Source organism: Rana temporaria, chromosome 8 (genome assembly GCF_905171775.1).
Source record: "Rana temporaria chromosome 8, aRanTem1.1, whole genome shotgun sequence".
Classification (NCBI taxonomy): domain Eukaryota; kingdom Metazoa; phylum Chordata; class Amphibia; order Anura; family Ranidae; genus Rana; species Rana temporaria.
This window is the reverse complement of record NC_053496.1, coordinates 138,657,914-138,676,392: the sequence shown is the minus strand read 5'-3', so window position 1 is coordinate 138,676,392 and position 18,479 is coordinate 138,657,914. Positions and strand designations below refer to the sequence as shown.

At 41.3% G+C, this 18,479-nt stretch overlaps 1 protein-coding gene across 1 annotated transcript in view; it reads left to right on the top strand.

The window, feature by feature from the left end:
• Positions 1-11,111, top strand: part of TMEM72 (transmembrane protein 72) — a 95,529-nt gene extending 84,418 nt beyond the window's left edge. The window contains exon 5 of the mRNA XM_040320778.1: positions 10,380-11,111. Coding sequence (XP_040176712.1) covers positions 10,380-10,852 — 473 coding nt within the window. The 3' untranslated portion in view covers positions 10,853-11,111. The remainder of the gene's footprint in view (positions 1-10,379) is intronic.
• Positions 11,112-18,479: the final 7,368 nt, after the last annotated feature.

The window sequence follows — 18,479 nt, the reverse complement described above, 5'->3', positions numbered from 1 at the left end:
CACTTAAGCCCAGGACCTTTAGGCAGCTGAATGCCCAGGCCAGGTTTTGCGATTCGGCACTGCGTCGCTTTAACAGACAATTGCGTGGTCGTGCGACGTGGTTCCCAAACAAAATTGGCGTCCTTTTTTCCCCACAAATATAGCTTTCTTTTGGTGGTATTTGATTACCTCTGCGGTTTTTATTTTTTGCGCTATAAACAAAAATAGAGCGACAATTTTGAAAAAAATGCAATATTTTTTACTTTTTGCTATAATAAAAATCCCCCAAAAACATATATTAAAAAAATGTTTTTCCTCAGTTTAGGCCGATACGTATTCTTCTACCTATTTTTGGTAAAAAAAAACGCAATAAGCATTTATCGATTGGTTTGCACAAAATTTATAGCGTTTACAAAATAGGGGATAGTTTTATTGCATTTTTATAAAAAAAAAAAATTTTACTACTATTGGCGGCGATCAGCGATTTTTTTCGTGACTGCGACATTATAGCGGACACTTCGGACAATTTTGACACATTTTTGGGACCATTGTAATTTTCACAGCAAAAAATGCATTTAAATTGCATTGTTTATTGTGAAAATGACAGTTGCAGTTTGGGAGTTAACCACAGGGGGCGCTGTAGGAGTTAGGGTTCACCTAGTGTGTGTTTACAACTGTAGGGGGGTGTGGCTGTAGGACTGACATCATTGATCGAGTCTCCCTTATAAAAAGGATCACTCGATCGATACGCCGCCACAGTGAAGCACGGGGGAAGCCGTGTTTACATACGGCTCTCCCCGTTCTTCAGCTCCAGGGAGCGATCGCGACGGAGCGGCTATAAACGAATAGCCGCGCCGTCGTCCCGGATCGCTCCCCGAGGGAATCCGCCCGCCGCACGCAGCGGAGGGGGTCCCGATCGGACCCCCCACCCGCTAGAAGGCAGGGACGTATATATATGGCCATCTGCCTGTCTGTGCCATTTTGCGGACGTATATAGTCGTGCGGCGGGCGTTAAGGGGTTAAAGAGGTATTAAACAGAAACCAAAAATATTAAATATTGTAGCATTTTTTTTTCTGCATCAAAAAAGCATGGAAAGTAGGTTATGTGGTTTGCAGGAACCAGATCAAAGTGGCTATGCAATGTCCAACAAACAAAGACAGTCTAAGCCTTTTGAATTGCCCAGGAGAGCAAGATACCCCCCCCCCCAGGACTCCCCATCCATTGATAGCAAGAAAGCACCCCTTGCCTTAAACCAAGATGGCGCCTGACCTTCCCTGCTGGCCAGCACGCATGTTTGGCCCCGGTGTGGCCAAATGACATCATCAAGAGCGACCTCAGTAAAGAAAAGCAGCACTGGGCGGCTCCTCCGGCCCTATAGGGACATCGTGGATATCCCAGGCAGTGTGGCATGGATCTCTGCCCGGGCAAGCAAGAGGGAGACAAAAAAGTTAAAACTATCCAACAATAGAGACAAAGGGAGGCAAGAAAGACAAAAGGTAAAGGGAAAAACATATGTTTGGGAAATAAATAGAAAGGCAACCCTGTGTGGTACAAGGGACCAAAAGAAAAAAGGAATGAAATAGCTGCCACTTACATAATGGCAGATTTTTCTAATGAGGAAACACTGCAGGCCCCATCAAGGCCTACAGAAGGGGCTCCCAGGCTATTTAGTGCATTTAGCAGCCCAAGCACTGGGACTGTGCACTGGGAGAGGCTGAACCCAGACATAGGCTGCACTGAGGAAGAGGTGGGGACATAGTACTACTTACTTGCTGGCGCGTTGAGGTATGAGGGAAAAAAAAGAATGGGGGGGGGGGGAATAACTACTCCTTTATTTATGCTTTTTACTGGTCCTGAGGGAGTGGATAAGAGGCAGAGCTCTATCACAAGTATGCTGCCATGTTGGCGTCGGGAATTGTTTTTTTTTTCTGTTTCAATCTGTTTAGCCAGATTACCTTTTTTTGCATATCCCCGCCCAGTATCCTCCCCATTTGCCTTTATAAGTACTCAGACCAATAGGATGGCATGGTTTGACAAATGGGTAGTCCTTTTTCCCCCGAAACACGTAGCCATGCCACCCACCTCCTCCTCCTGGAACCTGCCTACATCGCTGTCTCGGCTCCAGCTTCAGTTTGCCTCTGGCTCCTTTGCTCCATGCCACCAGCCGATAGCTACACATCCATCCCTTCACTCCAGCCTGTCAGCTCATTGTTACATACTCCAGCCACCCTCTGCTTTGTGGCTGACCCACCGCCACCCATGGAACCTCCACAGCCAGACCAACATCACCTTCCAGCAGCTCCCACAGCCTGAACCTAGAGACCCAGCCTTGACCCTGCCGAGCTCTGCAGTTCCTCCATTAGGAATGCATGTGTTGAACTTTTCAATTAATGCAAGTGCAAATTTTTATTAACATCCTTGTTTTTATTTGCTAATAACACACTGTGCTTAAATAGTGGTGCTTCCCACACCTTCTTCTTTACACAGATCATGACGTTTTTCCATTCCGCTTTTGGGCTCAGCCAGACTCCATGTGCCTGCCACTATCTCTCCATTACACTGACTTCAATAAAACTTTTGCCCAGGAACCATCCACAAGTCCCTATCTCACCAACCTCCCTCTACTTAGCGCCATAATTCACTTCTCTTTCTACGTGTACTCTTTTATAAATATACTTTTTACAGAACATTACAAATTGCTCCACTATTTTTATATTGTATTTAATTAGTTAACAAAGAATACTTCCTGGAGTCTAAATAAGCGTCCCGAGTATTGTATGAAAATTCTAACCTTGCCTAGTTTTTCAGGAGGCCCAGCTCTGAAACAGTTCTGATCCAATTATTGGTTTACTCACTCAACATTATTGAAATCCCTCAACTCCTACTTTGGCATTCGTAGGGATTCCCCCAGCACTTTGGAATGTGAATGAATTCAGTGTAATCATCAGTGACCATTGGTTCATATTAGTTTAACTATTGTCAGGAGAATAATATAACAATTTTGGCTGCATAATAGTTTCTCCATTTTCGAAGGAATATGCATTTAAAAAAAACATTGTATATAATCCAAGCACAACAGGTCAGGTATGGATTTAAAAAAAAGTAAATAAAAAAATAACCAGCAATTATATAGGTATATATGTCATATCTTTCCTATAAAGTTAATTTTAATCATATCTTTGGTCAAAAATGTAAATAATACGACTATTTATTTTAATGTTATAAACCAATTGTGTTGCACTAGACCAAAAAACTAACAGAAAGTAAAAACAGAGGGCCAGATTCATGGACAAATCCGGCGGCATAACGTATCCCATTTACATTACACCGCTGCAAGTTTTCAGCGCAAGTGCTTGATTCACAAAGCACTTGCCTGTAAACTTGCGGTAGCGTAGCGTAAATCCGTCCGGCGCAAGCCTGCCTAATTCAAATGGGGCATGTATCATTTAAATTAGGCGCGTTCCAGCGCCGAACGTACTGCGCATGCTTCGTTTTGTAATTTCCCACCATGCTTTGCGCGAAATGACGTCGCACCGACGTAATTTTTGGAACGGCAACGTGCGTTATGTCCTTTCCTATTCCCGGACGACTTACGCAAAAGAAAAAATTGACGCGGGAACGACGACCATACTTTAACATGGCTGGTCTAAATATAAGCCATTGAAATAGCATCCGTAACCTTACGCCGGGAAAAGCCGACTAGCGACGACGTAAGAGAATGCGACGACCGTGCGTACCTTCGTGGATCGCCGTAAACAGCTAATTAGCATACCCGACGCGGAAAACAACGCAAACTCCACCCAGCGGGTGCCAAAGTTGTGCATCCTAAGATCCGAAGGCGTACGAATCCGTACGCCTGTCGGATCTTACCCAAATGCCATTGTATCTTGGTTTGAGGATTTAAACTAAAGATACGACGCGGGAAATTTGAAAATACGCCGGCGTATCAGTAGATACGCCGGCGTATTTCATCTGTGAATCTGGCCCAGATAGTCCCAAAATAATGGTGCAAAATTCCACACTGTGAGAGAGAAAAATACTTTTATAATCAAAATGTTCCACCAAGAGGATCTTGAACGGTGTTCCCACACCAAATAGAGTTGCCTCTACCAAATAGACACAAAGGCCCGCATTCACATACATCGGCATATATTTATGCGGGCGTAGCGTATCTAATATACGCTACGCCGACGCAGCGCACAAAGGCGAGCACTGGATTCACAAAGCACTCGCTCTTAAAGATACGCTGGGTTTCCTCAGCCAGCGCAGGTGGAAGTGGGCGTGAGCAATGCTAATGAGGCGTGACCCCATGCAAATGATGGGGCAAGTGCCATAGAAGTACTTAAAATGAACGGAGCATGCGCCATCCCGTGGCCGCATCCCTGTGCGCATGCTCAGAATCACGTCGGAACTACTCCCTAAGATACGACGGAGCACTGCCCTACGACGTGAACGTAACCTACGCCCAGCCCTATTCACATACTACATAAACAACGTAAAATACAACGGCTCTGTTCCCTGGTCCAAACCTTTGCATGAGTTGCGCCTCCTATATGGGGAATAACTTTACGCCGGATGTACGACTTACGCAAACCGCGTATATTATGCGCCGGGCGCAACTACATTCGTGAATCGGCGTATCTCCCTCATTTGCAAATGTGCATAGAAAATCAATGGGAGCGCCAAATGCGGCCAGCGTAAATATGCGCCCACGATACGACGGCGTAGGTAAGTTACGTCGGTCGTAGGAAGCCTATTTTTAGGCATATCTCAGATTGTGGGCACAGCGCATAGATACGACGGCGCATAGTTAGACTTACGCAGCATATCTCGAGATATGTCGGCGTAAGTGCTTTGTGAATCCGGGCCCAAATGCTGGCTTACCACTTGTATATGACCCTCTAGTACAGTGGTTCCCAACCTAGGGGTCGGGACCCCCTCGGGGGTCAAATGATGATTTGCCAGGGGTCACCAAATCCTGGGCTGTTCCTGAAGCCTGCACCACTCTCCCAGCCTTTTTGCGTCTGCCCAGCTGGGCTGTTCCTGGAGCCCACGTCTGCCCACTCAGCCTCTTTGCAGCCGCCCATTCAGTTCATGGCATGGCTGGGGGGCAGAGACTAGAGGTCCACTGACTGGTGAGGATTGTGAGGTGGGAGGGGCTGGAGGAAACGCCATCTCCTGATTTCTGCATAGGTGTCACTGCTACGAGAAACCACAAAGTCGGAGACAGTGGGTAACACTACCTGTGATTCTAGTTGACATTAAAAGGCCCCACTACATTCTTGGATCAGCAGATGACCATGATCAAGAGCACCTAAGGGTGATCAGAACAACCCCCAAGCATTGCCACTCACCCCCCCCCCCCCCCAAGGAGTAAGAGAAGGAATAAAAATAGAGAATACATGGAAGGGAGAGGAAAAGAGTGGAGGAAGAAAGAAAAAGAGAGAGAAAGAATAAGAGAAAAAAAAGATGGTTAGAGATAGATGGGGAAAGACAAGAAATTTGGATAGCGAGAGATAAAAGGGAAAGAAAGGAGAACAAAGAGATAGAGCGGTACATCCTAAAATGTACCATATGAGGTTTTAATAGAGTGGAGGGGCTCAGGGACCACTACATTTCTATGGGTTAGGGGCCCAAATTACCTGTCTTGCCTTGGGTGCTGACAACCTACGCTACGAAAAGTATTTTACTGTTAGGGGTCCCCACAACTTGGGAAATTTTATCAAGGGGTCACGGCACTAAGAGGTTGAGAACCGCTGCTCTAGTACTAGAGAAGTCATAAACAGCATATGATGTAATAATCCACTCAAGCAACGTTTCCCATGCTCTTCCTCTGATCCGCATATTGGCCGAAATAAATAAAGCCCATATATAGCTTCCTTTCGCTAACCAATTGCTATATGTGCTCAAAATGAAATAAAAGAGTAAATGCTCCACATAGTATGAAATCCCATAGGGATATTTATTAAAGCTTATATTTCACTTACAAGTATGTAAGATTTATTGGGCAATAATGAGAACCGTTCTGGCTGGCACATAGACACACTTCTGGGTGACTTTCGGTGACAAGGTGAAGTCAGCATGCAGCTCCGCCCATTTCCATATTGTATTTCAATTATTTCTAGTATACTCCTATTAATATGAACAATCTTGAACATACTTCATTGAATTCTTCAGCATACATTCACTATGTCCTGTGAGCAGGTACTGCTGTGTCACACATTGGACAGAGCCTGTGTCTACTACAGAGGTGCTGAGAAGGAGAATTTCAATAGGTGCAGTCAGTACTGGAATTACTGCTTGAAGGCAGCAAGGTGCCAGTGGATATGTAGTCCTTAGAAATTGAGAGGGCCACAGCAGAGAAGAAGCTGCAAAGCATGCTGGAAATTGAGGAAGCTGTGGAGATGGCCAGCAGACTGGCAGCACTAACAGCATGAAAGTTGATTTTTCAGGAAAGCTTATAAAAAAATTTTTACTTTTACAGGCTGATAGTAGAAAAAGAAAGTGTATGCTATGATTTTGGATTTTTTTTTAAGAATTCTGTTGTTGTTTAAATACATTTTGGTTTATGGTTTTCTGGATCAATGCACAGCCCATTATTACACTGTGTAATACCTTAACCACACCCTAGACATGTTTGACAGTTCCATTAGGTGTCTCCACTGAGAGCACCATAGTTGGGTAGTCTTGAACATTGCCAGGTACACAGTATTTCTATTTGAACTGAGCCAAATTTGGCAAGGTATATCAGACTGGGATGAACCAAGGTGAGTTTAATATGACTATGCTGGTCATGACGCTATTAAAACAGGACATATCTACCTTCCAATCTCAATTTCTAGGTGTGCTGCTAGAACAGGCTTGGCAAACAGTGGCATAAGCCTCCCCATGTCACATTCCATAGGCTCATATTATGTGGTGTAAACTGGCAGCCACATTTCCCAGTCCTTTGCACTGCCAGCACCTTATGTGCAATGTCTCTCTCACAGAAGAGACTCCTTTTATGCTAGGAGGCCATTCATATCTGGCACCCACAGATGTCTCACCCATCTCCTTAGTGGCCTATTTAGTGGCCTATTTACCTTATCCTGTTTCCAGGGGTTTCTGGCTTGGAGGGCAGATCCTGGAGGTCTTTATCAGGATTTTGCTCCACATGGGACACCAACTCATCCACACAATTTTTGTGCCTAAAACACTGTTTTATCTTAACAGTTTTAGACCACTTATTCCAGAATTTGAGTACGGTTGAGCACCTCTGGTGCAACTGTTTTTTTGTAAGGTGGAACAAATCATATGTCTGGGCCTTTGCAGGCTTTTCAAGATCATATTGCTATCTGAGCACACCCTATGCTTCGACAGCCATGGTAACCCCAGTCCTAGTTTGGGTTTTTCCTCTGAGTTAACCACTGCGCCTCTCACACCTGTTCACAAGGACAAGAGCAATTTTTGCTATGGACCTGTTTATTTGGCAATAACTTTGTGATTACTTAAGATAACAAGGTAATACATATATATTGTTTTTTTTTTTTTAAGGAAAAAAATAACTTTCTTTTTATTATGATTTGCAACAATGATTTTTTTTTCACAACCATTATACAATAAAACACAACAAAACTAAACAAAATGCCCTTTTTATTTTCGAGCAGTGTTTAACCACTTCCCGACCATGCTATAGCCAAACAACAACTACAGCATGGCCAGCTAGTTCTTGAAGGCCATCATATGATAGACTCCTGTGCTCGTGCTTTTCAAGCACCCCCCTGGGGCGCGCAGCTGGAAGTGTCCATGATGGCTGTGTCCTTGAGACCCAGTGCATCACGGATTGGGGTAAAGGGCCAATTACAGTGGACTTTTACCACGTGATCACTCCATTCAATGACAAAGCGAACACTTGTCAACAAACTGGCTTAAAGGTTGGTTCAGCTTGCGCTTGTGCTGCTGCAGTGTTTCTCTCTCCTCTTCTCACACACTAGATTAGTGCCATCAGTGCTCATCAGTGCCCCGACAGTGCCAACAATGCTCATTAGTGCCTCTACAGTGTCAACAGTGTTTATCAGTGCCCCTACAGTGCCATCAGTGCCCTACAATGCCATCAGTACCCCTACAATGCCAGTGCTCTCAGTGTGAAAAAGTGTTGCTAACCCACTGAGACATTTTATATAATCCTCTGCCTTGTTATCCTAGGTGCTCCTGTGTCTGTGTTTTATTAAAAAAATGCCTGCTATACCTTATTTCACATCGCTGCTCGGCGCTCACGTGACCGGCCACTTCTCTCCCCTCTCGATCTGAAGGCTCGAGCCGAAGGAGCCGATATTCCCCCACTGACGTCAGTCGGGACAAGAGGAGGAGAGGAAAAGAGAACTGGTCAGTCAGGTGAGCGCCGAGCGGCACTGTGAAATAAGGTATAGCAGGCATTTTTTTACTAAAACACAAAAACACAGACACAGGATCACCTAGGACAGTGATGGTGACCCTTTTTTAGGCAGAGTGTCCAAACTGCAACACAAAACCTACTTATTTTTTTTCTAAGTGCCGAACGGCGCTATGAAAAAGGTATTCACCGGTCAGTGCAGAAATAGGCATGGACCAGGGCTGTGGCAGACATTTTCTAAGTACAGACCTTAGTGAAGGACACCAAGGTACATTTCAAGTTAAAAACATAAAAAAACACTCTTTCTACTCTCTGGCCTAGTTCTACAAGTACAAATACATTTAAAATAACATTTATATAAAGGCTGCTTGTGGTATACTGTTAGACAGCATTTGTCACCTCAAGCGCAGCCTCCATCCCTTATTTTACGTCAAAGAGAGCCTCCATCTACTTACACTCAGCCTCCTGTCCCCTGATAGAACTTTTCCCCACCGTCTTTGAGCAGGGTTGCTGCTCTCCAATCAGACATACTACAGGAGATGTTCAGAGACCATAGACATACTACAAAAGTGGATCAGAGACCGCAGACATACTACAAGAGTAGTTCAGAGACCACAGACATAGTACCAAAGTCGATCAGAGAGCGCAGACATAGTGTAGGTAGGAACAGAAAGTATATTACTCCTGCGCTCGTAAAGGCGGTATTGGTGTGAAGTGGTAGAAATTTCAGATGGTGAGTTTGTGTAGGATAAACATGCGAATCCCGCTGCCTAGACTGACCTGGGGTGGTCCGTAGATAGCCAAGTGAAGAAAGAGGAAAAAGGTGCGTGATCTAACACATGGATCAAATGGATACAGTTTATTAAAACCAAGAAGATAAATAAATAAATAAAAATAAATTACTACGTATTTATAGAGACTAGATTACAACATGTTCATTTAAAATGAGTAGTGCCCATGCAAGGGCAGATGCTTTGGTAGGCTGACGTGTTTCGAGGGGTTCCCTTTTCATCAGAGCCTTGGAGAATGAGAACAAATGTCTGCATAGTGTAATTGATTTATAGATTCATACATAGAAGAGCAACTGATTGGAAGTTGTATCACATAATGGATGTTAAATTCTCCTTTACTTAAAAGGTGTCCACATCCCAGCGCTCTAAATTAGATAAAACCAAATGTGTGTATGTATATATAGATATATATATATAGATACATATATATATATATATATATATATATATATATATATATATATATATATATGCAAATGCATGGATGTGGTTGTAGATGAAAACACACATATAAAAAATCTATAAAATATATATCAAAGTTGCATATTATTACTACAGACAGGAGACGTGAAATAGAAGTATTAGAAACATTAAAACTTTTTGAAGCATTACAGCATTAGATCATTGAATCATTAAACTGTAGAACTTTAAAACATTACAGCATTAAAGACAAAAAAAAATTCTGACATTTATTGCTTACAAGTTAAAAATCTGTATTTTTTGCTAGAATAATAAGAACCCTCAAACATTATATATATATTTTTTTAGCAGAGACCCTAGATAATAAAATGGGGGTTGTTGCACTATTTTATGTCACACTGTAATTGCGCAGCAGTCTTTCAAACTCAATTTTTCGTGAAAAAATACACTTTAATTAATTATTTAAAAAAACGAGACAGTAAAGTTGGCCCAATTTTTTATTTATTTTTTTGTATGTGAAAGATGATGTTACGCCGTGAGAATTGTGAGAGAATCATGATCTTTATTCTAAGTCAAAAAAATAGTGATTCTCATTTTAGACAGAATCGTGCAGCTCTACTTTATCCAATTTTGTTCATTGATGCAAAGTTTGTTTTTATGTACTGTTGCCCCTTAACTGCATAATCAGTTATTCTGCAAAGGTGAACTAACTCTTTAAATGAAACACATGACTAGTAATCTATGCAGATCTAACCTAGATAATGTTAGTACAATATAGAAAATCAATAACTTATCAATTTCTTATATCTGCTCACAGGAACCATGTTAATTGTCACCGGTCTTGCCTATCTTTTCTTGAGTAAACGGAAGAAGACTAAGAGCAAGGAATGCGTTTTGCAGGCTGAACATTACACAGACCCCTCTACAACAGCCATTGCCATGACAAGAGCTGGAGACACAGAACAAACTTACACATTCAATGGCTCCCTGCGGGAGAAGAGAGAGTCTCTACTAACCCAAATGAGGAGCATACTCAAAGTAAAGAAGGATCGTCAACCACCTAAGACAACAGACCAAGTTCACATAGATACTTCTATAGACTCTTCTGCTAAAAAGAAACAAGTTCACTTTGAGGAAAAGGTTATCAAAATTATCCCCCTGGAGGAAGGCATTCTTGAAGAACAGGACAATGAGCACGAAGTGACAATTTCTGACACTATTCCTATCTTACCAAGCGAGCTCAAACAGGTTCCCAACAACACCTTACCCATGACTTCTGGCATTTTTTAGGGATTTGGGTTATTAAATAGTAACACTCTCTTGTCAATATTATTTTCCTGAGAACTGTAAAACTAACCCAAGCCCTTGCAGACTGTTTTTGCCAGAATTATTTTTTTGGGTGAAATACGAAGGATATCCTTGACCAAAGAAGTACTTGCTCTTTATATTATGCTACATGATGATTATACAATGAATCCCATAGTAGTTTATGCTGTAGAGTGAAGCAAAGGTGTTTATCATGAGATCGAAGATAAACTGTTGTAATTTATTTGCTTCTTCATATTTGTAACATAATGTAGATGTTGAACACTGTAATCAATTTTATTACCTAATGTGGGTAAACACATTTTAATGTGATTGTACCAACCAGCAAATGGATGATAGAAAAGAGTTTGTGGTAAATATAACATTTTCTGTTCTCAGTGTGGGGAAAGCTAAGGCCTCGTACACACAACCGTTTTTCTCGACAAAATCCATCAAGAAACTTGGTGGCAGAGCTTTTTTGCCGAGGAAAACGGTCGTGTGTATGTTTTTCGTCAACAAAACTGTCATGGATCTCGACAAGATTGTTGGGAGTCTCAATTTCCTCGTCGTGTTTCTTGTCGGGCTGGTTTACGACGAGAAACACGTTCGTGTGTATGCTTAGAAACCCGCGCATGCTCAGAATAAAGTATGAGACGGGAGCGCACCTTCGGTAAAAGTAGCGTTCGTAATGGAGATAACACATTCGTCACGCTGTAACAGACTGAAAAGCGCGAATCGTCTCTTACCAAACTTTTACTTAACACGCAGTAACATGAGATTAGCAAAAGCAACCCCAAGGGTTGTGCCAGTGGAATCGAACTTCCCCTTTATAGTGCCATCGTACGTGTTGTACGTCACCGCGTTTGAGAACGACAAGATTTTGTCTTGACAGTGTGTATGCAAAGAAAGCTTGACAAGATTCTTGACAAGCCTAACAAGTAACTCGTCGAGGAAAATGTTTCTTTTACGACGAGTTTCTCGGTCGTGTGTAGTCATAGCTGCTGCAAACACAGGTATGCCAATGAAGCATCCTTAGATACTTTGTTAACGTTAGCTTCACTATACATCTCATGTCTGTAGCAAGTGTGCAAGCACATATGAAAAGTCAGTACATTTTTCACATTTGCGCTGGAGTCCTGCTGACATAAGTCTTCTCCACTTCCCATCAAGGTTTCCTCCTCCACCTATACACACACACACACACACACACACACATTGTTTCAGGTATACATTACATCACCACATCACACCACTACAGAAAGTGTAGAAATAGTTGACTAACTTAACTTAATTTATTATCTCTCCTCACCACTAAATTATGACAGCAGACAGCAGAGCTAAGAGATTAAAAAAGTTTCTACTGCATTGGGAAAATCTATGCTTTCTTACCTGATTCGGAAATGGACAGCTATAAAGAGCTAAGGTGCAGGGGTGTCTACACAACCAAAAAAAAAAAAACATATCACTGTATGGATAGCAGTTAAGGGCACAAAAATATGTATTTGTTTAAAAAAAAAAATCTGTAGTTTTCCTGAAATTACCATGGGGTAATGCTACGTGACAATTTTAGATACATACATTTGTTCAGACAATATCTTAGTCCTTTTGCACATTATTCTAGGTAGCACAAGAGTGTGGATTAAATGTTGATAGATTAAAGAAAGTTACTACGTGGAAGATTTGAAAGTAATATTTGAAAGTCACTAATGATTTTTTCAGCTATAATTCATGGGCGGCATATTAAGATTTAGACCTCTGATTCTTGGATACAGAGCCTGTGGCCCATTTCATTGTTTCCCCGGTTATACAAATATGGCCTACCTATGTACTGCATGCTGTTTCATATATTTAGGCATCACATCTACTGAAACCTTAATCTTGGTGTGCCAGTTCATTTAAGTTTCCAGTTCTGTTGTAATAATATCAAAGCTTCACTTCTACAATAAACTAAGAGTTCTGTGTTGCCTTGTATGAGCACAGGATCAGTTTTTGTTATTTTGACCTCGGTGATGTATTTGATCCATAGCTGGTAAAGATTTATTTCCTTAATAATATAGAAAAAAAAAAGGGTTCAGAAAGCCTAACATTAAACTGCCTGCATGAATAACAGCTGTTTGAAAATCTTTATATACAGCAAAAAAAAAAAAAATCAGACAATTATTCGTTTGTTAAATTCCCTTAGAGATTTTTTTATGAAAATTGTCATCACACCTGAGGCCCCATACACACGAGAGGATTTATCCGCAGATACGGTACAGCGGACCGTATCCGCGGATAAATCCTCTCGAGGATTTCAGAGGATTTCTATGCGATGGCGTGTACACACCATCGCATTGAAATCCGCGCTGAAATCCTCTGCCGATGACGTGTCGCGCCGTCGCCGCTATTATGACGCGGCGACGGGCGCGACGCTGTCATATAAGGAATTCCACGCATGCGTCAAATCATTACGACGCGTGCGGGGAATCCCTTTAGACGGATGGATCCGGTAAGTCTGTACAGACGAGCGGATCCATCCGTTGGAATGGATTCCAGCAGATGGATTTGTTGTGCATGTCAGCAAATATCCATCTGCTGGAAATCCATCCCAGGGGAGATTTCTCTGCGGATAAATATCCGTTGGCGTGTACACACCATAGGATCTATCCGCAGAAACCCATTTGATGGGATTTATCTGCGGATAGATTCTATGGTGTGTATGGGGCCTGAATAGCTAAGATCAGCATTTAGTTATCAACCAACACCTGCAATAATGTTGGTGTATGGACGGTTCATTTCATGTTGACTAATGATGATGACAACAGAAACCAAAAACTGTATTCACCAAGTTATCAAATGTGAGAAAAACACAAAGCTCTGTACTTATGTGAACCTAAATATATGTAGAGATTGTGTGTGCGCGTGTGTGTGTATATATATATATATATATATATATATATATATATATACACACATACATGCTATATACTCATTAGCACAGTCACATGAACTAAAACCCAAATAATTAAGGCTGACCACCAAAGGAGGTGATATGTATTCCATCATGTCAGTGTTTGCTTCATAAATGGAAACAGGCTGCAAAAATCTGGCAAGGATATAGTAGAAATAAGGCAGACATAGATTACAGATTGTATGCAACCAATTATCTAGAATGATGCTATTTACCCCATTATACATGTCTGGCACTCTGCCGGACCACTGAAAACTAGCAAATGAGCCATAAAACTGAATTACAAGACCTTATAGTTTAATATATGTTTTTATTCTTAAATGCAAGTTGTAAAGTAAATTACTTGAATGTAAAATGCATGGTAATACATGCATTTTTCAAATGTCTTTTTTGTGGTGAATATTAATTGTAATTAAAATCTGATCCTTATTTTACATAAGACTGTTGTTATTCTGTGCAGACTGTGTGCTGACAGAAAGAGCAGACAGAAATCGGCAGCCCTTCATTGTGTATTTTGCTACTGAATTTAAACTAATTTATAACCCACATTTCCCTAAATCCCATGATGGAGAAAAGGTCAAAGGGTTATCTTTTAGACTGCAGGAATACTCTGACAGAGTGGAAGACTAAATAGAAAGGGTCTTGCCCTGCCAGAAGTGCCATGCTTTTAATACAATGTGATGATAACCGCAGTAACAGGGATAACCTTGTAAGCCAATCCATTACACATACTGAACATATTTGTTTATTCCATTTTATATTTAATTACTTGTTTAATATGACACAAAAGTTACCCAAATGATCTCACTAAACATGGAACAAGATGTCTTTTAAGCTAGCTTGCTGCATAACCATTTTTTTCAATGGCAATTGTATGTGGTTTCCCAACTAGTTTAAATTTTTGTTTTCCCCAAGGACTCCTGGTGGCGTCTACATTTATAGACATAAGGCTGTCATTTTTGGCACATTGCTGTAATGTGACATCATCCCATTAGTCTATTACAAGAAATCTTAAACAGAAGTGTGGAGGGACTTTCAATATCAACTAGTATATATACACATTAGAAATGGACACATTTTCATAAAATACAATAAAAAGATTGTGTATGGATCGTGTGGATGACCCAACATGTTTAAATAAACTCTTCCTCAGTGTATAGAGTGAAAAGTACCTTCAATTTATAAACCTACAGTATTACATCCAAATATAACAACATTCATATTGTATGAAAAAATTTAGGAATATCACAGATCGGTACCATTCTACAATTACACTTACATAGAATGTACACAGTTTGTAGATAGTCAGCCATATTAAATTTGTTTGTGCAATCAGTGTCTCTGACAGATGGCACCCCGGCCCATAGGCAACAAATGTATACACAAAGGCTCAGATTCACAGAAAGCAAGGCGCACATTACGCCGCCGTAGAGCAAACACTGTACGCTACGCCAACGCAACGCAGAGAGGCAAGCATTGCATTCAGCAAGCCAGTGCTCCCAACGCTGCGCCAGCGTGGCGTGGGTTTCGTAAGGCGTATGCCGACGTAGGTGGAAGTGGGCGTGAGCCCATGCAAATGAGGCATGACCCCATGCAAATGATGGGCCGAGCGCCAGACAGGTACGTATCACGAACTGCGCATGCGCCGTGACGTGGACGCACCCCCCTGCGCCTGCTCATAGCCACGCCGGCACAACTGCCTAAGCTACGCCGGATCACTGCGTACGCCGTGAACATAAAGTACGCCCAGCCAGACACACGTCCAACGCACAATATGCGGACTTGTGTTCCCTGGTGCAGACCTGAGCATGTCTGTTGCTGGGTTGCACCTCCTTTATGGGGAATAACTTTACGCCGGACGTACAACTTACGCGCATCTCGCGTAGAATGCGCCAGGCACACGCACGTTCGGGAATCAACGTATTTCCCTCATTTGCATGTTTGAATGGCTAATCAATGAGAGCTTTATCATGCTCCCAGCCTAAATGTGCGCCCACTCTACACCGGCGTAAGCAAGATACGTCGGTGGGGTGTAGCCTGTTTTTAGGCGCATATTGGTTTGTACGTCGGCGTAAGTGCTTTGTGAATCTGGGCCAGAGAATACCCAGAGGGTCTCCCCACTGTAAACTGTAGATAACAAAAAGACAGTAAACTAGGTATCACCTATTATTCATATACAATGGGCATTAGGATCTTCACCTGTATCCACCACACATGACATCTAGAGAAAAAACATTTAATATGCAGCTTGCCTGATACCCATTTGTGTTATAACAGCAGCCCAAAAGGATAGCGAGCTGTATATAAAAATAATGCCCACACGGTCCCTTTAACTGTGAACTGTAGGCAAAAAAAATATATATATATATAAAAAGAAGTTTATTGGTTGAGGAGTGTCACCTGATTATGGGCCTTTTTGGAGATATATATGAAGACATGTTCAGGCACATATTTGTGCTTTTTCAGCATCTGGGGATGCTGCTGCTGCTGCTGCATTGTCTGAGACTGTATCTGGTGGGCTCTATATAGGTATATTTTATTATTTATATAGGTGGGAATTTCAGCAGCCATTTTATGGGAACACTGTGATTATATATATATATATATATATATATATATATATATATATATATATATATATATATATATATACGGTATATATACGGTATATATAAGAACATGTCAGATCACACAGGGCTTTAAAACTTGCCCCAACAGGAAAGGAACGGCCTTTTCCTGTATCCATCATCGCTTCCAGGTCACACTGACGCCACATTCAGTGCAACGGAAGTACAGTATATACACAAATAGTTACATTGTTGGTAATGTTGAATAAAGACACTGGTCCTTCTATCTAGTTCAACCACATAAATATTTCTAATCAGTTATTCCCTGATAAAAGATACATTTATTTGTTTTGATTGAACTAGATGGCCTTATGTCTTTTTTCAACAAGACTAACTAACTGTAAAAAGTAAGAAAGATCCCAGTCGTAAACTATACAGAATTCTGATATCTATCGGAAAAATCCAGTATATGTCTCTTTTACACAATCTTAAGATTTTCTGTTTCTTTTTTATCAAATAAACACACACTAAAAGCCCATTCACACAGGTCCGACTTTGGATCCGACTTCAAGTCACCCCAAGTCGCCCGACTCGCCCCTAGTCGCCTCAAGTCGGGCTGCATGAAGAAATCAATGTAAGTGAATCGAGCCGTCTTAATGTACACTACTGCAGTCGCTCCGACTTCAAAAACGGTTCCTGTACTACTTCAATCCGACTTCTAGGCGACTTGTAGGCAACTTGTACCCATTGATTTCAATGGAAGTCGCCTCAGAAGTCACTGTCTTAACAGAAGCAACAATACATGAAGAGAACATACATTTCTCAGACAACCCCCTCCCTCCCCCCTCCCACAGAGCTGATTCTTGTTTGATTGGCCACTGGAAAGCCTCCTGTCCTGGAGGCAACTTAAAGTTGCCTTGTAAGTTGCCTCATGTTGCGCTGTGATTTATACTCAAGTCGTGTCCAAGTTGCCTCCCAAGATCGCGCTGGAAGTCATGTTGCCGCTGTGTGAATGGGCTCTAAAACTCCTTTGTCTTTTTTTTTTTCTTCAATGAATTGCTCTATACATGGCCTTATAAGTGTTTTATATGAAGGTAATAGTAAATTAGCAACAATGTATTTCTCTTTGATAAATCATAAGATTTTTTCAGTATCATGTGACAATCTGTAGAAGTGTCAGATATTTTACATAGAAGGAAAAAAGCTGGTGAACACAAGGTAAGCAAACTTCTCTATTTCATTTAAATAAGAAAATTCTAATTTCATAGGTTTGCTGTTATTTCCAAACCAACCTTTCATCCAGATTTTTCAAATTTCAGTTTACCTTGTAAACAACAGTAAATTTGGAGTCTATAGCAAGACGGCAGGATCTCTTCTGTTGACAAACACCAGTTACAACTAAAGTGATTAATCAGCTTTGCCAAGAAAGGAATTACTTAGCTTAATCAATCAAAGTAAGGAGCAAATGATTTATTTTTATCAACACACTGTGTTTGATGTGAGGACCCTGGGGACAGAAAGAAGGTTGTTATGATGGCTTCTGTCATTAGGTGATTTATTTTAGTTTTAAGAAAAATGATGTGTCAATTACATTGCTGCTGCCACCTCCGATAATGTGATTCTTCTACACAGTCTTTTTTACAGGTCACTGTAGGTGTGTGGCATGAATTCAGGGTGGCATTTAATATATGAAAATTGTCTTACAGTTAGGGCAGATTCAGGTATTGTATTCACCTATTACATTTTAACTTTTTGCAAAATGCTGCATTGCATTAGACAGTAATTTACATATGCAATTACACAAAAAAACAGCACTCAGTGGGCTACATAACTCCCCAAAGTGGCTTACATCAATTTAATAAGTGAAAATAATAAAGTCCTAAACATTTCCTTTAAAAGCTGCTGTCAAACCAATCCACAATTTTTCCATGAATCAATGAAAATCTTTATCCTTGTGAACAAAAAAATGTATATCCACTTGACCACCGCCCCATGTCAAAAAGACGTCCTGTTTTTAAAGTTGAATATCTCGGTAACGGCAGCAGCTGCTGCCACAACCGAGATATTCATCTTTTCAGGGGGCGGTGGTGTACAC